Here is a 23972-nt window from a genome sequence, read left to right on the forward strand (position 1 = left end):
ATGATTAAATTCAATGGAAGCTGTAGTCAAAACTTTAGTGAAGCACAAATACACATATTCCTCCATGAAGTCAACATGAAAATGGAATTGCTCAAATTCATGAGATCACTTCACCTGGCCTTTGGGGGAGATCTTCCAGCCCATTTTCTGTCTTGACTTCTGTTACTTCACTCTCCACCTCACTGAAATGTAAACAAACAAACAAACAAACATTTGAGAATATTAAATCCAAAACAATCCCTCAAAGAATAGAGGGATTGAAACTAGCAGAACATGCAATAGTTAAAATTTAAGAGTAACTGTCATTCATAATGATTTTATGTTTTCATGACTATTGAGCTTTATGGACATTAGAGTTTTATGTATATAAAATTTGAGACTGTATATCTCAGTGACACCAGAGTTGTTTTCTGCAAGACCTTCCTTAGCTAATATTTCAGCTTTACTTTCACCTGAAGTTAAATCTAAACTGAGAATATTTTTTTATAATACATGATATTTTCCTTTTTATCCATGTTTTTTCCCACAGCACAAATTTGAATACAATGGGACTACACTCATGGTTAGAATATGGTTGGAAAGTAAGTGGCCAAGAAATACTTAATTAATCATTTATTACATTTTAGATCTAGCAGATGATGACTGACGAGAGTAAATGAAATGATAACGCAAGCCTACAAATACCCCATCATGTGATCATTGTCTTTAACAGCTTTTACAACTTTTTGTTTATTGTTTTAATACACGATTGTACAAACCTTCACTAATATGTACACACTCAAAAAACACGTTGCAAACAGCCATGGCATCTGCCATTTTCTTTTGACATAAACATTACAGCTGTGCAACACATGCACAATTTCATGTGTAAGCAAAGTCTGCAATGGGCTACTGGCACTGACAACAAACAGAAATGTTTTTCTCACCTTAGCTGGGGGTCTTCAAGTCTTTTCTTCTTTGGTGGTCTTCCCCTTTTCTTTTTCTCTGGTAATGTTAGTTCAGTGGGTTCACTGTTAGACAAACAACAAGCAGAAGATAACTTTTTAAATGACAGCCTTTTAGCAAGGGTAATTAGCAATGGGAGACCTCTATAATTAACCCTCAACAGACCTGTAAACAAGCGTCAAACTGCTATTGCAATTACACATTTACCACATGCTCTAGGCAACCACAGAAAACATGACCAGTGACATAACATTTATTCTTGGTGTACTGGATCGAGACAGAGGGTATTTACCTGATCTTCTCTGCTTTTCTCTTGACTGGCTCTTCTTTGTACATACGAGTGCCGTAAAAGTACCAGTAGAGGGCTCCATTTCCATCCTGCCCCAGCGGTTCCACCCTCAAGCTATCTGCATCTAGTCCCTGATGGGGGGGTGGAGACATTACATTTATCAAATCATGTGTAGGATTCTGTTTTTAAATCATCACTCTTAGGTGACATCATTCAAACCTTTGAGCCTACACAGCTGTTAATCATATACTGAAATTAAGCACTTTCAGTATCTTACTGAATGCATTCATACATATTTTCAGATAAATTATTTCTAAAAATGTTATCTTATGTGAAAATATATTACAGAACAATTATAAACTGTCAGTTTTTAATAGCTGCACCTTAGATATACGTTGAGCTACAGTCCAAGAGGCAGATCTTTATCAGGTGTAATAAAAGCTACAGTTCTTCAAATTCAGTTAGACTTCTGGCATTCTCTTACAAATGTAAATTTATATGAAAATCTTTCAGCTCCTCTTATGGACAAAGTTAAAACAACCCAGTAATGTTGTTAAATGATAAAGAGGAATGAAAACTCTTGTGATGCTTTAAAATTCACAAACCAGTTCTGGGATCAAGTGCCGTCATAGTGCTTTCACATTATGTTTTGAAATCAGAAACCTCCTGATACTAATTAAAAATACTTCTATTGTAAAAAGCAAAAACTAAAGAAGTAGCAGATTTTTTCATGTACTAATCATAAAGTAATGGGATAAAAATGCTTATAGGCAAGGTACCATCATATTTCCATGGTTTTGCATTAACTGATTCATTGGTATTTTTGCATGGTTTTGATTTAAATTCAGTTATGACAGAAATACATAATACAAAGAAATATAATACCTCAGAACTGAGCGCAATGCATAAAACCATTTTATTGTGAATGTGTACCTTCAGTAGGTCAAAGACATCAGCAGCATCCAGGCGGTAGTCACACAGCCGGTGCAGCAGTTCCACCTGAGTGCGGAGAGGGAGATTCTCAAAGGGGCCCTCTCGAAGTGGGTTGGGCTTCCCTTCTTCCAGTTCCCACCTGTAGCTGATGATGTCGTCCAGGTAACTGCTGAATGCCTCGGGGCTAAAGGGAGGCAGCAGGTCATATATGTTTCTTAAGACCACATAAATGCATAGCTTCCTGATGTATGAAGACATTTTCAACATTAAAATCTCTTTAAACACAAATATTGACAAATTAGGCATATGTGGCAGCAAAGCAAACCTCTCTCTCAGTCCCCTATTCAGTTATATAGGAAGCAGCAGCTGACATTCTAGTGGCGGAAGTACCATTACATGATCTTTAGCAGTTGTTGTGTGTAATGCCAGATTACTTGTGGCACGTGGTATTTTTGTATGCTTTGTTTTGAAGCGATTGTTTTTTCTTAAATTTTGTTTTGCAAGTGATTATTAGATTTAGGAGGGCTCAGCAATAAAGATTGCCCAATTGCCCAGGGCATGTTAAAGTCATTTAGCCACTAACACAAGTGGGTTAAATCGTGGCGGGGGGGATAAAAATAAAAATAATCAGACACATAGTAGCTAAGGAGTAAGTCATCTTGCTTTCTTCTCTTCTCTGTTGAGAGTACATGTGCAGTATCAACCAAGGACTCACAAGAAAATGGCGGTGGGTAAAGATGTTTATGTGCTGAAGTTCTTATTCATTGGTTGTCGATAGAGGATGTGGGCGAAACGCTAACAATGTATGCACAGTTGCTGCAAGTTAGACAGCAGGCGGATAAGATCAAACATTACAATTACCTTTAGTTTTTGCTGGTATTTGAAAACCAGGGTAAAAATTTTATTACAATAGTACTTAATTTCCCAGGTAAGGTTGGTGATGAATTTAAGCCCTTTAAATTTTGGATTCATTTGTTAGATTAATGTAATTGACTGTTGTGACTTTGTACATGTTTTTACAATCTGAAGCTGTAAGAAGTAAAACTGTATGTTATGTTATTGTATGTTACTATAATTAAGATGTTTACAAATGGTCACATAATACTTATTATTTTAAATTATAAAAAAGAAACCAGATTGTTTTGTCCACTGAGATCTGTCAGTATGGATAAATGCAACCAATTCAATTGCAAATTTGAGCACATTGTAAAGCCAACACACAATGTGTCAATATCTGCTACCGTCCTTTTTTAATGCAAAGCTTAGGAAACAAACAAAGTTCAAACTACCATAGTGGCCGGTGAGACAGAGGAGGTGGAGACAAAAAAAAAGAGATTTGTTTCTTTGAATGGAGTGGGGTTGTATCTCTGCTATGAGTGGGAACTGATAAATAAACGTTGGTTCCGGTTCAGGTCTAGCCGATTAATCTGTACCTTTCATTTCCAACTCACATGAACAGAACAAGGGCTTGGGGCAGGGGTGAGCATCTATGCAACGGCACAGAGAAAGAGGGACAGAAAAAATGGCTTATCTTGAAAGAGCAGTGTGCACTTTTCACACAGCTGCAGGCTACCCCCTCCTTGCTACCCCATCTCTCTCCTACTTTCTGCCCCTCGTTCTCTCCGACATCCTCCCTCCCTCCTGTCCCCGCTCCGGCAGAGCGTTTAACACGTGCGGATGAAAAGGGCAGCCCTGTGAAAGGCCAGTGCTGAGCAGCCACCCCCAGGATGCCAGCGCCTGTCCAGTCCAATAAAGCAGGTTGTCCTCCTCTTACCGGCTGCCTGGGTGGAAAAACTGGATCATTCCTGCCTCTCATCTTATCGCTTCACTGGTACCACTATGCTACTTCCAATAAAGGGCTAGAGTAGGGTGTGTGTGAAGGGGGGAGCCCCATGAGATATTAGACATGTGGATTATATGTGTGGATTTGAATAACAGCCTCTGCTACACCCTCACTTTCTCCCATTATTTGATCAAAGTTTCAGTGGTTATGCTGTTCTAGTATATAGTGTTAGTGGTAGAGCATGATTTCACCACAGACCCAGTCACCATATGGTGAGTAAACTCTGACTTCTCAGCGAGTCATTGTGCCGGTGACTCAGACTTCCTATGAAGGCTCCTGGGTGCTATGACTAATGTGAAGGATATGGAAATAATGTTTTTCCTGCCAGCTACAAATCAAACAATATTAATTGATAATTTTCCATTGTGCCTGTGATGTTTAATTTGAAATTGCAGGAAATGCTTCCACTGTTCTGGTTCTGACAAAGTAAAGACCTAGACCTAAGTCTGTAAAACCCATTTCAACAATAGACCTCAGAGCAGGTTTACACTTCCACTTAAGCAAAGTTCCTATATGGCTGCCTGTATTTAGACAAGATCTAGAACTTAATTCCCAGCCTTACTGGAGAGAAAACAAAATGCTTGATTCCTACTAATTTTTCAACAAGACAACAATCATTTTAAGTTGTCTGAGAACTGCTTTTTTGGCAACCACCATGTTCGCCACAAACATGATGCACAACAAGTATCACTTCCTGTATCTTCCCAATAAGAGTTCCCGTTTCCTACAAATGCATGATAACTTGTATCATCGCACACAAGCTGTGATTAAGTCATCAGGATACATTGCAACCAGTACAAAACAGTACTTGTAACTTAAAGATTTTAGCTTACTTTTGAAGACATTTATCATTGATAATGACCCATTAGGGACAAAACATGGTGACCCCTAAACTCAGGTATGCATAACTTTAAAAACATGTTTTTATACTACTAGACTTCAGTTTCATTTGCAACTGGTTAGTTGTTTAAGGTTGCATTTTTAAAATTGTTTAAAAAACAACTTTACTATCACTTCCTCGGCCATGACTCAAAATCTCATTCGTTTGTTGTGGATGCCATGAAACACAAAGTCCTTGAGTTGAAATTACATTAATTTCAGCAGCACACAGACTGATTTTTTTGTTCTACACTTACGTGATGTCATTGCGCTGGTAGCATCCCTGCAACAGACAAGCAATGAGGTCCCCGAGGAAGTCCAAGTCCTGCAATGACAGGGCTTTCTCCAGCTCCTGGAAACACATAACAAATGAGACAGCAGAGTCAAATCAAACATGAAATACTCTGTTTACACAATTTACAGACATGACATTATCTTAATCTTTTATGTTGCCACTGCTCAGCTGCTTGAAAATGGAACCAAAGACTTTCAAAAGGAAAACTTTAAGGGCAAAAAGCATAATGAGCAGGTAATTTTTGATGCATCAAACAGTTGAGTCATTGTATAAGAAAAGAAAAGGCAACATCTCAGCTGTGAGATGATGCATCAAAAGACGAGACATTACGTTTCGTAAGGTCTCAGAATACACGTTGGTATCAGTATAAGGTAAGCTGGCAGAGGTAGACGGCAGGAGGGATGGTTGGAATGTACAAGTTGTCTGGTTGGGACTTCTTGGTTTGCCACAGGTTCTTTGGCTGGAGCCGAGGTTCAAGTTCAGCCTTGACCCCTCTCCTGCCTGGCATTGTGTTCCAGCCATTGAGGCTTTATGAAGCGGCAGTAACCGGCAGAGCAAACTCTAAAAGACCTGAAAGCACCAAGGAGATATGGCAGGCAGCAGGGGCCTAGAGCCGCAGCACAGCAGTGCCCCCTCTTCTCCTCTGCTGACCAACCAAGACACAGGACCCCACACGGCTTCCCAGCATGCACTGCTCTCCCCAATGATACCCCAAAGGCTCTATAGTAGAACAGGAGGGGAGAAAGAGGGAACAGGAGGCTGAGAGGGCAGAAATGCAAATGCAAAGTGCTCCGTCAGCCAAGTGTCCATTTCACTTAAAGCACCCTTTTGCAGGATGCAAAGCAGCCCCTTCAGGCTGAAGCCCCACCAGTCGCTCTTCAGAAACAGAACATGACAGACTGCAGCTGACCATTTCTTACCCCTCCTGGTCCTTGCTTTCACATCAACAACAGAGCCAAACTCTTCCTCCCTCTCATAAACATCCACAAAGTTCTACTGCAGGTTCAAGGGAGAAAAAAATTGTTCAAAATTATCTCAAGGACGAGGAGGCAAGTTTAATTACTGCGCGCTCACTTGTCTCCTCTCAGTCTGCCTCTCTCTAGAGGAACCCAGTTGAGCTCAGGGGTCACCAAAGGTCAGCATACACACCTCCCGGCAATGGAGAGCGACGGAAGCTGGGAGCCAACAAGTCAACGCGATGAAAAACAGAGGAGGAGGAGGGAAGAGACAGACAGGAGGTTGAGAAAGAAGTTGAAAAACAGGATGAGATTAATGTTTCTGTTTGAGGTTAGAAAAGAGAAGAGTATGAATTAAAACTTGAGACAGCCAGCTTCTGCTTGTGACTCAAGCTACTATAGAAACATACCAGGAGAGCATGTTTGATGACAGGAGATAAAAATCATCCATGTCTCATGTCACACCGGAGGAGCAGTTCATTAAGTTTGATGAGCATTTTCTAATGAACAATTAAAAAGCCAAAAGATCATAGCGCTCACAGTGGTGGATGAGACAGATTGTAATGGATGTTGAGAATAATTTAACAACAAGACATAAACAGGAAGACCTGAAGTTACAGAATTGGTGCATTCAAAAGAGGCCAGGGGCACACCAGATGATATTTAAAGTCTTAAGATTGCAGGACATCTCATATTTACCAAACAATGCTTTGTTAACGGTCACATCCTCTCAAACAATGGCTGAAAGGATTGTGCCTTCATACATTCAGATAAAGAGACAAAATATACCACAGATTCAGATTAATTATTGCTGCACATTGCTTGTGCACGTTGACACTGTCATCAAGCAGCTGGACAAAATTGCAGAAACCATTCCCTGCAATCCTAACACAGAACCACTCATTGATACCGTCATGACAACACTGGGATCCAAAACTATCAATCGGGGCCACAGACAGATGGCAGAGAATACAGTGTGAATGCCATCCTCACTATCTCGCTCACATGGAGAGGAAGCATGTAGACTTTGAGCTCAACAAGATGGAGGGCAAAGTGGGAGGCAAGCTGGAGGACACACAGCTCATCAAGGGAGTCATCGTTGACAAGGAGTTCAGCCACCCTCAGATGTCCATGGTTCTGAAAGATGCCAAAATTGCCATCCTTACCTGCCCGTTTGAGTCCCCTATGCCCAAGACCAAGCATAATTTGGATGTGACCTCTGTGGAGGACTACAAAGCTCTTCAGAAATACCAAAAGGAGAAGTTTAAGGAGATGTCCCAACAGGTCAAAAGCAATTGCGCTAATATATTAAGTAATTAGCCATTATTCAGATAATAAATACATTTTTGATCGACACATCCTACTCAGTCCCTCTCACACTAATGTGAGCAACTACATTTCTTAAACAGGGTTTTGCAAAATGGCCAGGTGTAATATCCTTTGTTAACGATAACTAGCTTACATACAATTTAACTGTCTTTTGTCCATCACGTTATTTTACAATGTATACATCTCAATCTCTGCATGTTTGATGCCTTCATATCTTATTAATAAGAACTCTTTCACTAATGTGAGGTTGCAGACCTAGTTTATCTGTTGGGCCACAGACTAAAGAAAATGATAATGCAGGTTCTTGTGAGATGTCAGCGTCTACAAAGCAACACCGTACATAAAATAAGCAGAGCAGAAACATCAGATTGCTTAGACCTCTGTATTTAACTATGCATCTTTAAATGTTACAGTTAGAGCTAAAAATGACAAAAGAAATGGCTACGTTGGCTGATTTCACATATCTCTGCAATACAAACCAACTGCCAGTTCTCTAGTGACTGTTGTTACTGTCTATATCTGTCAAAACAATCACTATGTGATAATTTTTTGCTTATCATTCAGCCTTGTTTCTTAAGGACTTGTATTGTACAGTTTTCTCCCAAATCTTGATAATGGTATTATGCACCTAGCCAAGAAGAAGGCAGATAGAGCTTTGACAACAAAGAGAAGGTTTCTGAAGCAAGCACATGTTGTCATGGCTTCTTCACATGTATGTATGCTCTACAGCTGTAGACCTCTGGTCACAGCCATGAGCTCTGATCATTTAAGGATAGAAACACAGTGTGTGTATCCGTGTGTGGACAACGCGTGTGCATAGGATGCCCAGAGATCCTGGGTCACGCTCTCTTCCACTTCCTGGTCCCATGGCCAGAGTGAGCCCATCCATCAGAGACAGAATGCACTTTGATCACACTTTAAAAAAGCTTGGGGGCCAGGGCCGGGGGAAGAGTGGAGAGCTGAGTACAGCACGGCAGAGTGGAGGGCTTGCTCCAGCCCATGGATTAACACCACCCTGCTCCACCTTTGAAGTGCCACACGGCATCTCAGATGGCAGAGGGAAGGGGAATTAATGTGGTGTGCATGCCCTTTCTTCAGCCATCCATCCAGCCACCCAATCCCTCTGTGGCCTGGTGCTAACAAACACTCAGCTTGATGAAGGGCTACAAGGGACATGTCCTGTGGGAACCTTTGCCCTCTGTGAGCACATACACAAAAAGTAGTAACCCAACTAATACTCCACAAGGACAAAAGCCATAATGTTTGGCAGACATAGTCAACGAAAAAAACACACACTTTTACTGACATTCGTTTAGGCGCATGTGTCAACAGAATAAACACAGTGGAGTACTTTGGCTGCCTCACATTAATGATCAATGGGACACCAAGATAAGAGAGCTGGAAAACTGATAGGCTGAGTATAAATCATAGAGCTTAGCTGTCAAATGTATCACTGAGCTACTGCAGTGAACAAAACAGACTATTCGTACTCGCACACACATACACCGGGACAAAGATTGGAGGGTGAGTCAAGGCTTAGTCAAAAGGTGTGTCATCACCACAGCCCCTTTATGGGCTTGGCTTGCAATTTGCAATTCACCCTGAAGATATTTGCCACTTCTCTCACTTGACTCCCCTGCTGTTTCTCTCTCTGCTTCTCTCACTGGCTTAACCTCTTCTTCCCTTCTTCCACACCATTTTCCTCCCCCTGTCCTGCTGCCCAGTGTCTATGAGGACCTCTGAGGCATTCTATTATTCCCCTGACAACACCCTCGCTCCACTCTCCACCCCACTCTTTTCCTCTCTCCGTCTTCCTTATCTCTCCCCTTCCACACATTGTCCCCACTCCAGCCAGTTGCTGGCTCCACTTTAGCTGAGGACAATACAGACTCTAGCTAGTAATGGAGATTGTGATTGGTAGTGAATCCCCCAAAATTATTCAAAAGCATGGTGGGAAAACAAAGCATCATCTGGACTAAAAATCTCAACTCAAAACAAGTGTTCGATGCATTGTCTCACCTAACCATCTATACAATAGGATGCAAGAAGTAACACCTGTAGTGTCAATACAGCATGCCAATTTATTCTTTCTCACTGACAGTCACACCTGATGTATCTCCACTTAAACAATCTTTACACCACAATTAGCATTTATATGCCGGTTTCTGAATCAAACAATGGAAGTAGCCAAGGCGTGAGTCATCTTGCTTCTTCTTTCTCATCTCTGTTGAGAGGTGTGCAGTTCTAATTGGATTCTGACAAAGATGCCAGTGACAGCTATGGTAACTTTTTTATGTTTTACTTCAGTCTCTTTTTCAAATCAGTGCCGACTGAAAGATGTTAAAATGCTGCCTGAACAGAGACAGATGTAAAAGTATTTACATGCCAACATCCCGAACTCCAACATGCCTCACAGCATTGCGCAATAAAGGGGAAAAAGATTGCATGTCCACCCAGGCGTCATGTTTCCATCACAGTTGATCAGAGATGGAGCAGATAAACACCCGCTACTAATGCAGAGTCATTTGATGCGGGAAAGAATGCAAACACTTTTGTTAAGAAAACATCCTCATATGGAACATTAGCGAGATTCATGCTTAGCATGACTGCAGCCTCACTGTTAATAAAGCACCTGCACCATTGGGTTTAAAAGAGTTAACTCACTAATGACTTATACAACCTGATAAATGAATGAAAATTCCAGCAAAGCCTGCAGGTGTGTGCCTGTAGTTTTTATGACAGGTGTAAAAAATCTGAGGCCAAGCTCATGCAGATAAACTTGAAAAAGGATATTTTGTATCCCTTTTGGCACTCTAGCTACATTGAGCTGGCATTGTTGACCACCTCAAAAAAGGCCTTCAAATGGCAGACTACCACTGTAGTGAGAATGGTAAACACAGAGCTTTCTGAAAAAGTGTGACAGCTGACATGTGACGTGTGTATGACTTCCTTAAGGTCAAGTGACTAGCAAATTATCTCCGCTGAAGACAAATAAACCACGATTATTTCGGTAGGCTTATGCTGAACCCGTGGTGAACATCACAAAAACAAATGTTAGAATTCAAAAGCTACTTAAGCTGCAAAATTAAACGATTTTCTAATCTGGTCCCTCTCACATTATGCTCACAAGAGCAAGCTCTCATTTAAGTTTCAACTAACTTTAACTAACTCACCATTAGTAACTTCTAGGTGGAAAATCGTAAATCAGTAAAAAAGTTGTAATTTTGAAATGTGAGATTTTGATAATACAAAGAATGCTTTCATTGAAGAAAACTGTTAGTGTATTGGTTTTACACAGCTTGTATAATGTGTGTGCAGAGTCCCCGACAATGTAGTCCTCAAAATACACGGAGGCACTTTGTCAGCCAGATAGGCTTGAGTCTGTCAAAACAACTTGATAATATAAGTGCTAGTTGTCCTTCAACTTCCTCAAACTCCGAGATGAAGCTTAAGGATTCACTTTATTTTACCATGCCCAAATATGAACTTAATAAAAACAGAGTCACAAACAGTGCAGAGGTTGAGGGTGAAAGGATACAATTGCATGGCTTGCTCTTGCACATACAGACTTTGGTCTCCTTGTTGGTGGCTACTCATTCAGGCTAACACTGTGACATGCATCCTATCTGAATGGGTCAACGCTTGTCACTCAAGCCTCAATTGCATACATCTTCCCAACCTTGGTTAAACATGGGTCGGACGTTTGTTTGGATGCCTGGCTTTGGTGACAATGCATGTCTAATAAGTTATTGATATTAACTGCTAAATGTCGTTTAACAGACTCCCCAAAAATAAAAGAGGGTGAATGAGAGTCAAAAAAACAGAAAACTAAATAACAAAAAAGCAAGAAAAGGAGGGCGTGTATTGACTAAAAAAGAGATACGAAACTGCAACAACTTTTAATTAGTTGTGAATTCTGTGTGATTGTATGGTTAACCAGTGAAATGTATGGCACTGCACAGCAGAACATAGTCTCTGTTAAAGGTGAGAAATTGAACCGTGACAGCCGTCTCATAAGAATGGGTCCAATGTGCATGCAGTAAACACACATCATGCACACATCTGCTCTGTGAAAGAGACTTAATGATGGCACGCGAAAGATAAGTTCCACCCTAGGAGGACAAAACTCTAGGTCTGTTTGACATGAGATCCAGAATGGTAAAAAATACGAGACATGAGAAGACATGAATCAAATTAAGGGGGGGACCAGACTTCTTAAAAGAAAGGAGACATCGAGGCTAAACTGACTTCAAGGCAGAACAGACCATCTGCATTTGCAGATAAAAGTGACCGCATTTCTCTGTGGACACCAATGGCCCCATCATGTGTCCAAATTCATATCTGTAGGGAAAGACAAACGGAGATAAAATATGTGTGTGAATGTGTGTCTGGCCATGCACACTGCAAGTGAGAGAGAGAGAGAGAGGGAGAGAGGGAGAGAGAGAGAGAGAGGCTTGTGATAAGCAGAGCGGCAGCGTTTGCATCAGCAGCTCCAAGGTTGTGGCAGATCCACAGAGCCTGTAGTATCAGGGGGTTGGCCTCTCTGGCTACACTCACAGCAGACACTTTCCATGCCACTGCCGTTAACAGCTCCTCCGGGGTCTATTTCACCAACAGTTGGAGGATGCATGCACAGCTAGCTGGAGGGGGAAGGGAGGCCTGTTTGTTGTGTAAAGGCTCCTCTCTTCCTTTCCTTTGCCTCTTTCTTTATTTCTTCCTCCCCCACTCCCCTCCCACTTTCATCTCACACATGGTTCCTCCAGGAGCCATCATCTGACAACACCCTCCTCCCCCACACGTAACCACCTCCTGCCACATGACAAACATGCACACACAGCCATAACACCACAGGAACACGCCCTCGCATCCTCAGGATGTACCGTTCATCTGATCATCAGAGGCAAGCATCAACATCTTTGAGTTGCTGCCAGACACATCTGACTGACACACCGATACAAGAACTTGCTGATTTCTTTGTGTCGTCAGTCATTACTCACATGTACAAATATGTGAGCAGGAAAAACGACTTCAGGTTGGTCTAAACAAGCTGCTTGTCCATGCAGGAAGAGTGACAAACACTAAATATAGTTCAAATACTAGTGGGATGTAAAGGCTCCTCCAGAACTGTAAGGTCAGTTTCAACTTTCAACTGAGTTTTATTATAGCATTAATGTCAAGGCCAGGTGGGACAGGTGGCTGGGCTGAGAGATGGACAGTGAACAGAGCCTTCCTGTGACGAGTTCTCTGCAGACAGACTGAGACCCTTTGCCTTGGCCTAGCTGGCGGGCTATGTGGGAGAAGAGATCATTAAGCACAGGAGATGGGAGGGCCACCCACTGCAGATGAGCGCCTCTCCCATACATCCACTGCCAGCACTGAGGAAACCACATCATCAACATCCCTATATAAAGTGGAGCTTCCTGCTTTAGCTGACATCCCAATGGTCTCATTTTCTGACTACATAAACATGCACCTGCATATATGTGTATATAAACACACAAGCAGTTAAATTCAGCCTGCTGGCCTCCAAGGAGAAAAAAATAGTCCCTGACCAGTGTGGTTGTGGACAACAGAGGGAGGAATTGAGAAAACAACATGAAGCAGATGTCTTGCAGCCTTAGAGTTAAAAAAGACAGCCCTGAGTACAACCTGCTTCTTGACAGGAAAACAAAAAGGAGCTTTTAGAGAAAAGTTGAATTAATTCTGACTTATTGCTTATATGTTAAGTGGCATACTGAGAACAGAAGTGCATTACCTGTCAAAACGTAAGTCACACTTTGCAGACACTGCCCATTGGCAAAGAATCCATATTGTGATATGCTGGGTGAACAGGTGGTGCAAGTGCAACAGCGTTGGCTTACTGTAACAGTGTTATCCATCAAACACAACTGGCTGTGTTCGCAAGTAGAAAACCTGCACTAGTGACAGCCCTTTTATTCATTTGAATACAGCGGCTATGCCAAAAGCAGGGTCATCCACCAAAATAGTTGAACCAAACTCAACTCTGAGTGCAATGAAACACAATGTTTTCATTCATATCAACATTAGGATAATTCTTTAATTTGTTACTCCAACTGGACTTCCTGGATGCCAACATGACATCTACAAGTCACATGCTGGTGCTGCATTATAGCAGAGCTGTTTGGCTCAGTGTTACTGAGTGTTTTCCTCAGTGTTAAGATAACCCGGCATGATGGCGCGTCTTCTCTACAGCAGTATGCCGGGATCTTTGTTTAATAAGGGCTTTTGTCTCATCAACATGCCCCCCACAACATGGATACTTGCACTGTATTAACTCTGGGCTGGGCTGTTTTCGGTCTAAATCTCAGCTAATTGTTTTTAATTAGGCTCCTCCAATGAAACAATGTGAAAGCCAATGCAGAAGGCTCAAGCCCAAAAAATAATTACATAAATAACAAATAAAAATCATCTCCAAAAAAGTTGATTCTGACTCAACTTTTGCTGAAATGCAATGCAGCATCATTCAATAAGGTGCTGCCTTAGCTTATCAACTACATTTACACGCACTTTCCTGGTAGATTACTTACCTGGCAATCATCAGATAAGGGGGTTGGTGTTTTTCAACTTTATACCTTGTGTTTTGATGGAGGATAAGCCTCCAGACTCACATCTATTGCTCAAACCGGCTTTCCTGGATTGTGCTCTAATGTGTCACCACCATCAACTAAAACAACATGCCCACACAGGAGCAATATTTCCGAATTACAGTGTCATAGGCCTGACTAACAGCAACAGGTGAGGAGGAGCCCACATTTTTTTTTTTGCACGGTGATATTTTGAAAACAAACTGCGTAAAGAGAGACATTGGGGTTGAGAACACTCAGTGTGCCAGCCAGAAATCTTTATTTCAGCCTGTGGCCTAATGCAATCCATGTAGTCAGCCAAGTGTGTGCCAGTCTGTGCCCCACTAAAGCCTTAAACACATCCACACCCCTCCTACACTTCACCTGGTGCCAGCTGTCGGACAACACTGCTCGAAAAAAGTCTGTATTCCCAATGCTCCCTCCCTCTTTACATCGTACTTTCTTTGCTTACACCGTTTCCCTATATGGAACAAACAGCAACATATTCCAGAATAAACCTCTCTCTTTGTTACCCCCTCTCGCTGTGATGTTGCATCACATACACCAACACAACACAAAACACTTTTTCTTGGCAAGCTGAATACATATATTAACCATTGACTCCAGAATGTTTTCCAGGGCTCCCACTGGATGAGACCTGGTTTAGTGAAGTTCCCATCACTTGGTTTCTCTCACCTCTGCCTCACAACCAGGCGCAAAGGCCCAGAGTGAGAAAGCAACACTGAAGGGACGCCGCCCCAGACTGGAGACAGAGAGAGGGAACCATGGGGAGCTGCAACAATGGAGCTGGCTGAAACAAACCCTGGTGTATGTGCCCCTCTACCTCCCCCTCTGTGCACACACTCCCCATGTGAAACCATCTGATGCATGTACTGCTGCCTGACTTGTCAATCACAACTGGGGGAGGGGCAGCAGCCTCTTACAAAGCCCCCCTCAAAGTGCATGTAAGGGAGGGTATTAAAAAAGACATGCAGAAAGGTTCTTGATCTTTGAGGGGTACTCGCAGAGTGAAAAAGTTTTGAAGGCTTTATGTGTAGCCTGGTCTGGAGAAAGGAGTGTCAGAGGTTGGTGTCTGTAGAGCTTTAGGAAGGGCTGAGCTGGGGATGTGTCAGTGGGTGGGACAGAGGGACAGAAAGGGAAAGGGATGCAAGGGATGAGTGAACAGTGCAGATCCAGATGAGAATGGATCATTGTTGTTGTGTGGGGGGTTCCAATCTCCTCCCTGGAATTGTCAAAGGAGGTAAAGGAGCCCAAGCATGAAGGTAAACATTATCAGTGATTTAAGTCACCAACCCCTGATGCCTGAGGATGATGGTGCAGATATCACAGCAAACACCATCTTGGGTGTGGTGAAGCTGTAGAACAGGAAAAATCATCAAATTCCAACCTCTGCTTGCTTTTGCTAGAGATAGCCGGCCTCTTCCCTACAACCATCTTTGGCCCTCACATCAAAGCCCCCTAATTGAGGCCAGACTGGAAACAGATATTAAGCGACTGCTATCTCCAGTTGTAATCCACAAAAACTGGGAATCAGCAAGAGTGTGTGACTGTCTGAAGTTGGGCCATGATGGAGCAATACTTAAGCCTTGATCCTCTACCCCTGTTAATCCATTTGCTTTCTAGACAACAGAAACAAGGGCGTGCTCACAGGCAGCCTGCTCTCGCTTATTTACCAGATCTAATAGGACTAAATCTTCTTTACAATCACACTGGGGGCTTTACAAAAATAGGAGTCCCCTCCCCAGAAGGACAGCAGCAGCAGCAGCAGCTAGCACCCAGTCAGAGTGGAGAGCCTCCACCCTCCAGGGGGAAGGGAAAGAAAGAACCACCATCTGGGGTTTAGTCATGGTGATGCCAGGGGCTGGGGCTCAGCGACAGGGAGACTGCTGGGGCTCGAGAAGGGGATGGGGTACTGGGACAAGAGATGGCAATGAGGATGGGGCATGGGGAGAGGTAGACAGACAATTCCTTGGAGAGGGGTGGATGTAGATGAAGCTGTGTTGCAGGAGTTTGGCATGTACAGATGAGCAAAAAAGTATTTAACAATTCATCAACAGGAGCAGAAACAAGAAGAAAAGCTTACCGAGATCTTCAAGGTGCTGTATGCCCAAACAGGTGTTTTCAAATTACACTGCCTGATTACATATGTAAATCAGGATGAAGATGGCTGTAGTTTTGTTGGAAATTCCAAGATGTCACCAACTGTATGAACTCACTACAATGATAACGAGGGAAGGAGCTGTCAATCATGGACAGTCTGTATACAAAAATATAGTTCTGAGAAGGTCTAATCAGGCAGCATAAGTGAAAACACCTGTGTTGGAGGACTATGGATGTGTGAGGACTGGAAATGGGTATTATTAAAATTTCAACAGTAATACAACTCTTACTGATACTGCTTACTGATCCGGTACTTTGACGGTATCGTTTCTTTTTGTATTTTATAAGTAAAACCAAACAAATCAAGAAAAGAATTGACATTGTTTTATTTTCCTCATATGTACTGTACATAAATTAAAAATCTTGAGTAGCCACAGCATTGTTGTAAAATAAATCAAATAAACCATTATTTTTATTTTAAGAATTCAATCTGACCATTTGATCTCAATTCAGGTCACTCTGGACTGAGCATCACAGATTGTTGAATTGTAACATAATTTATGAATGACCCAAATCTGTAAGTATGGTCTCTTGATAAGACCCTGACCAAAAGCAACACAGTACGTTGGGAAATGAAATAACTTGTTTACTTCATAAACTTGTGGGCTAGAGATCTTCGTGTGTAATGTTAGCGAATGATCATCCGACAGGACCTCTCCATCGGTTCAGACTGAGGTGCCAGATAAGGCTCTGGCCGCTGTGACATTGGAACTGTGAATTTCTGAGCGACTGTTCGGAAACTGCTCTGACAATTTTAGATTAAATTTATGAATGCACCAATTTTATAGCGAACCAGTGGGCTGGCTTATGGTTAATTTTTTTATTAACCCATGTTTGTTTAATTAAGTTGCATGTGGGCTCTAGACTGTTGGCATACATAACATTGCTGAGGTGACTGGAGCAACAAGAGATGAACTATGAGCTAGGGAGTCGAAAACTGTGCATTTTTCTACCTGTGATACCCTGTTGCTAGATGGTTGGAAAAATGGCTCTGCCAAAAAATGATTGGTGGCTGGTGCTTATTTTGAGTCCTGTGTGTGTGTGTGTGTGTGTGTGTGTGTGTGTGTGTGTGTGTGTGTGTGTGTGTGAGATGGAGAGACACACTTGCATATGTGACCCCTGTTCGGGATTGGGAATAGCAAAAATAGTCATTTTTATATAGCCAGGAAATGTATTGTCTACAATATTATCCTGTAACGTAGTAGCAATTAAATACTACAGCCTTTAATAATATACCACTGGCCTCCATTAACTGGATTTCAGTACCCATCCCTAGTGATGACTTCAAAAGGTTCAGGAGATACTCAGGAAGTCCACAGTTTTAACAGGCTATAAAATAAAATCCAGGTATACTTGTGATAAAAAAATCACATGGTAGTAGAAATAAAAGGACACTCAAACTGGTCAGTGATTGGAACTAGCACATTGAAAGCCTTGAAAGTGTGTCAGTTATTATGATACTTCAGCTAGTTCTGCTGAGCACTGGACGCATCACCCATAATCGTTTTCCCAGTGACCTCCCCAGGTGGATAAATTTCCCATGTCACTTATCCCATCACTAGATAAATAATGATCGTCTCCAAAGAGGCCAATTCAAGGCACAGTTGAGATAATGACAGGCAGCTGATGAAGATACATGGAATAAATGCAAGATGATGTGCCAAACAGGCTGCCCACAGAGCACAACGAGGGAAGTTGACAAGGACAGAGGTCCTTGGCATGAAGGGCACATCACTGAGGATCCAGCAACAGAGGCCTGCAGTGTCTGTTGGCTGTGGGATTTCAGGCATCATTTGACAGATACATAGCCAAGAAATCAAGCATACACCACAGAGACAAAAAGCCAGGCAAAGGAGGACAGGCATGTGGACCCTGGGCCTGCTTCCTACAGATCACTCCCTCACTCTTACTAATGTGCTTTCACTTCCTCTGTCTCTAGGACACTTTTTCTCCACTTCCCCTCTTTCCCCTAACCTTCCACTCATTCTTTCTTTCCTCTCTATCTCACCCACATAAGCGCGCGCGCACACACACACACACACACATACATACACACCAGCTCACTGCCTGCAGCCTGAGGAAAGTGGAAACCAGCAACAGTGAGGTGTATCAGCCAATGAACAATGTGCAAGGGGCTATTTTGTAAGGCTAGCCAAGGAGATTTGGGAGGGGACTCCATTATCACTGACCAGCACCCTAGAAAGGAAAGAGCTGCCCCAGCTGTATCACAACAGCACCGTCTAATACCCCCTGAATCACCAAGTTCGTCAATATCCACCCTGGTAACAGTTTTACAGGGTACAAAACATTGTGGGGGACGAAAACAGTCTACATTATGAGAAATATAAACAGGTGTTTAAGTGACACTATCACAGTAGAAATGTAATCAGTTGGCCTCTCCCATCCAGAGCTCCACAACAAACTAGTGCAGTATAAGTATGCCCATATCTTACTCATCACCCAAAGCTAACACCAGAGGACAAAACCAGAATATACATCTAACAAGCAAATACATGAAAATATTGTGATATTGAGGCCCCCAGCAGCCACAATATTAACACCGGCTGTTCATAATATAAGGAAAGGTTGACAAAGACTGACACAACAAAGACAACAGCAGCCAATATGCGACTGTGTGTCCACAAGGAAGGACTGATGGTATGTCAGAGTATGTTGACACTAAAACCCAGGACAGAGTGAAATCACTCAACGCCCCCCACTCTGTCATGACCAATGACAGCCATTTCCTGCCCCCTTTCCACCCCTGATTCTTGGGTAATTCAACCTATACATCTAGAGATAGGATTGCAACTGAAGGTGACTGATATGACCCGACCAATCTTACAGAAGCACAGCCAAAAGCATTTCTTGGAGGAAGACAAAAGATGATGAACTTAAAATTGAAACCAATTGTCAGCTGTCACTTTATATTGATGAACTATTACATACAAGTGGCTCATCAATTTTCATTGACCTCAAGTAGACAAGTCAAGACAAGGGAAAAGGTAAATGAGTCAGACCAAAGTGCTACACTCATGACAGTGCCCGGACCAGCTAGCCTTGTTGCTGGTATGTGGCATTAAGCAAAACAAACTGCCTGTCTGACAGTTTCCTCTCACTTAAACAACACAAACTCCTCAGAAAGTTAACATGTTGGATGCTGATGTTCAGACATAAGACCAAACCATTGCTGACTTCTGTTTTAAATTATTGGATTGCCTGATGTTTGTGTGAAAATTTGAGTTTGATGAGCCAGAGAAGCAAGAAAATAATATGTCAGGACTGTCAGCTGATATTATAATTATAGCCTGTTGTAGAGTCTTCCTGGTATCTAAAGTGTAGAAGACAGACGGTCAGACTAAGGTGGTCTGCATTGCCTAATTTTTATGACTTCCTGTCACTGAAATCTTCCTAATAGCCTGCTTTCAGCAGCAAATGGCACCATGCACACAGGTGGAAAAGCAGAGCTCCAAGCTGTTGCCAGGATTAGTGGTGACATGCTTTAGAGGAAAAGAAGAAGACAGAGACAAAATCAGAACGAAGTTGGGGACAGCCTGGGACAGATGTGAGCTTATCAGTCATACTCTCTCTTAAGATGCAGGCTATGTTTCTGAATTATGCTCTACCAGCTGCTTCTCAATACACACTAGGAAAATCTGTATTAACTGTGTATGTGATGTATATTTTCTCCATCACAATAACCAGCTTCTCACACCACTATACATTTTCAGAGTGTTGAAAATCTTGCCTGAAAGACCATATTATGGCCATCTTGAGGCCACAATCAGACGCACAACAGCTCTATGGAGACATTAAACAAAGGGGCTGCATTGGGCATAACGTTATAGAGTACCTGAATGTATCAAACATCACTTCACACAAGTGGGTGAGCATGCACAGGTGTATAAATATTTCTAACAGCCAAAGCCAGAAAAAAGGAGCTTTTACATGACAAATTTCAGAATGGGGCAGTTTCATCTAATCAACATGGCTTCATGAGGCATTTTAACTCAGATCAGGTTCTTATTGAAACTATTAGTGGAATAAAAGTCTCCATATAAACACCTTTCACTCCCCCAGAACACAAACTATAAGAGCACTTGATTTGTACACTACATACAAAGAAAGTCACCTACTTAAGTCAACACAGAAATACAAGCAAGAACAAAATGATTTCTTGTTACCCTCACAAGAGAGCCATTCATCATATATACAGTTTGTTGAGGCTGACGGCACATGATTTAGTTATAGCCATTTTGATATCATTCAAAAAATTAAAAAATTAAAAATAAAATAAAATAAATGTATATGCACTTGTATGTTCTTACCCTTAACACTTAAATCATAGCACTTATGTACTTAAGGTATCCTTGATAAATAGCAGCTACTATGCTCAGATGAGGGCTTGAAAATGGTTTCTATTTTTTTCATTCTTACTTTATCTACGGTGATATGGTGTGGTTTCTTTCTTCTGACAAGTGTAAGTCACTTTGGACAAAAGCTTCTGCTAAATGCCCTAAATGTAAATGTAAAATTAGAATGCATGACATACTCGGACCATTAATTATCAGCACGATATTGGGGAATTTAAATTATCAGCTATTTATCAGTATCTGTGAAACTGAAGCCAATAAAGGGCAGATAATATGATGCCTTCACAAGTGCAGCATTTACACACTCCAACACCAATAAACCAAGAGGAGAAGAAGAAGAAGAAGAAGAAGAAGAAGAAGAAGAAGAAGAAGAAGAACAAGAACAACAAGAACAACAACAACAACAACAACAACAACAACAACAACAATTGCAGCCGGTTGTGCTTATGACATCACACTACTGCTCCTGTGTGGGACCACGCAGTGTATACTGGAAAGCCAAACATGTTGTCGCTGATGTGGATGATTATTTTTAACAGTGTTTGATGTAAACGACACAGCACAAAACATGCTCTGCAAAGTATCAGAGAGTAGGGAAAAAAGCTACGAGTTGCAACACAACCAATATTATTAGAGCAATGGAATATTAAATACATCTTGTCAACAGCTCTATACATCTTAGCCTTTCCATTCCTCAGGTGTGCCATGAGACATATATAGTCACCAGTTATCGTCTGAAAAAAGTCCATATATGCATCACTTGGCCATTCAAAATCATCCCATGTCCCAGTCAAGCAATTACTAAATATATTCAGTGATTTGGACTGAAATCTGATAATACAAATAACACAAGATAAGTTTAACTCAGCAGCGTGTACAATGCATTCTAGTATTCCCACCCAAAACAGTTTAATGTAGAGTGGATGTTCAGCATTGACACTAATACATACCACAGACACAATAATTCTCAGAGAAATGTACGTTTGAGGTTCTCAGGAAAGAAGGTGTAATATTCTATAAAGATTGTTATATTGGGCTATATAAATACAATTGACTTGAGTTTCCTCTGGCTTTCAATCAAACACCTAAAACGGTAAGCTTCCATTACCATTTATTATTAGCTATTATCATAACTGCTGCTGCAGATAATTAGACTGAGAACCAAAGGAGCTATGACCTTGAAGGCTTGTGTCTGATTGAGATGTCATAGTATAAAACTATTACATCAATCTCAATATTTCCTCGAAATCCAGCTGAGGGGGTGTATCTGCACATGTGATCTGCTTAGCCATGCAGTTAAAAATGAATACATCATTTGCACTGGACAGCAGCAGAAAGACCCTCGTGTTAAACTGAACACAAACCATGCTTGGTCAACAGAGGCACGTGTAAAGTTAAAATCAATACGCTCAACCCATCAGTTCTGTACAGCTGGGTAACTCATCACCAGCTTCAACAATAATTTGTTTTTTTGGGGTAATCCAAACCCATATAATTGAGAAATGCAACAGCACAAGCCCTCAACTTTCATGTAAACTAGGCGCAATGCGATCCCCCATCTGGCCTGCACCTCGTTTAATAACAAAGCGATGCCTGCGTGTGTTTCTCTGCCGAAGGGGGTGGGGATGAATGAGTGATGGAGACTGTTGATGCGTGATGTTGACCTTACCAATTTCTTTAAAGTGCAACCATTCCTCGATGGATTAGCCCATCTCCATCAACTCTGTTGTGATACTTGAACAGATACGTGTAGGGATGAGATAATTTTGTGAACTCCGAATACATTTAAAAGAACGAGGGGGTCGAATCGCGAGATAAAGTTAATTGTGTAATCGTGGTGTAACAATTTTCGTTTATTCCGTGATAGAATGAGAGTGCGACCCGAGATCTTACACCTTTAACTGAATCTACCCGATTGATATTGGAAACAAACGTTTAAACCATCGATTCTTGCAACAAAACGGGACTTGGGCGAGCAAACAATGCCTGAAGAGCATCTGCGTCCCTATGGCTACCCAAGCCAGATGGCTTGCAACTGCAAGACAATAAACTCCAACCTCACGCCATGAACTTAACTTTATATGACAGAAAAAGAAACAAAACACAGTAGCACAGACCACTCAGTGAGCAGGACAACGATTCTGGTTAGTGTGCGACTTTTCGCTCTTTAAAACACATTTCTACAGTCGCTTAAAAATAATCTATAAAAAGGTTACCACTTTAATGTTCACAAGTTTCTCATCGTTTTGTCACTTTCCTTTAAGCGTATTCTCACCATCCTCTCTCATTTCTTTTATGTTAACATGACCTAAACTAAGGTCGCTCTTCAACATAAACATGATGCGCTGGCCAAATAAAAACAAACGAGTAGCACATGGTTCTGTTCACATTACAAGAGCACCTCGATGCGAGGTTACTCAGGAACATCCGAGCAATCCATAGATATAGAGCAACATGTTACTATGAACATCGGACCACAACACTGTATCACGAGTGATACTTTCAGCTGACGTCTGTTATGATATTTTAACTTTACGTGACCAGCAATTAGCAATTAACGCTAGCTTTCAGCTGTGCTAACGAGCTGGCTAACCCGTTACCTAACAGGATTGCGTTAGTAACGTTCGCGCACGAGAAGTTCACAGAACAGTGCTAAGCTGGTTATCCAGATAGATAGTTACACAAAAAGCGCTCGCCAGACCACGCACATAAAAAAGCTGACACAAACAACTTTTCATTTCCGTACTGAAAGCCATTCATTGTTATTAAAAGCAACAACAATTCGTATTTACCTCTATTTCAAAGTCTGGAAGGTTGAACGCTGTCCTGAACAGCGAGCAGAAGTGGGCTATGGCGGGGACTTCCCACCAAGACTGGATCTCTTCCACAGAAACTGTACATCCCTGGGACATTTTCGGACTGGAGAAATTGTGTAACGTGTGTTTCTCACATTAGAAAGTAGTTTCTTCAGCGAGTTATAGTGTCTCCGTGACATTACAAACACGACAAAAGTTGCTGCTGCCGTCCTGTTCGGACAGTTGCCATTGCGACCCGCGGAGCGCTACAATCTGGTTTAATCAGAGTCTCACCGGAGCTGAACAGATGGGAAGGGCGATACCATTGCGCGACGAGGCGGGGGGGAGTAAATACTTTACTCTGTATGTTAATCTACATATGAGCATTAGTAGTCTTTATGGCGTCGACTTTGATGTATATCTTTCATGACAATAACACGTTTACTAATATGTTTGCGATGGGAGGGTCTTTTCGCTACAGTAACAAAAGTGTGTAGTCAACAGTACCCCATTACCTTCATAATGCAGCCGCCGTTTAAAGGGAATGGCTGTGAATAAACAAAATAAATA

The 23972-nt window shown here is 41.8% G+C and overlaps 1 protein-coding gene across 1 annotated transcript in view; it reads right to left on the reverse strand.

The window, feature by feature from the left end:
• The window catches only part of cecr2 (CECR2 histone acetyl-lysine reader), a 37805-nt gene extending 14155 nt beyond the window's left edge, over nt 1-23650 (reverse strand). The window contains 6 exon segments of the mRNA XM_073472146.1: nt 115-182; nt 927-1010; nt 1238-1365; nt 2168-2351; nt 5147-5241; nt 23400-23650. Coding sequence (XP_073328247.1) covers nt 115-182; nt 927-1010; nt 1238-1365; nt 2168-2351; nt 5147-5241; nt 23400-23519 — 679 coding nt within the window. The 5' untranslated portion in view covers nt 23520-23650.
• Nucleotides 23651-23972: the final 322 nt, after the last annotated feature.

The sequence above is a fragment of the Pagrus major genome, chromosome 8 (genome assembly GCF_040436345.1).
Source record: "Pagrus major chromosome 8, Pma_NU_1.0".
NCBI classification, from domain to species: Eukaryota; Metazoa; Chordata; class Actinopteri; order Spariformes; family Sparidae; genus Pagrus; species Pagrus major.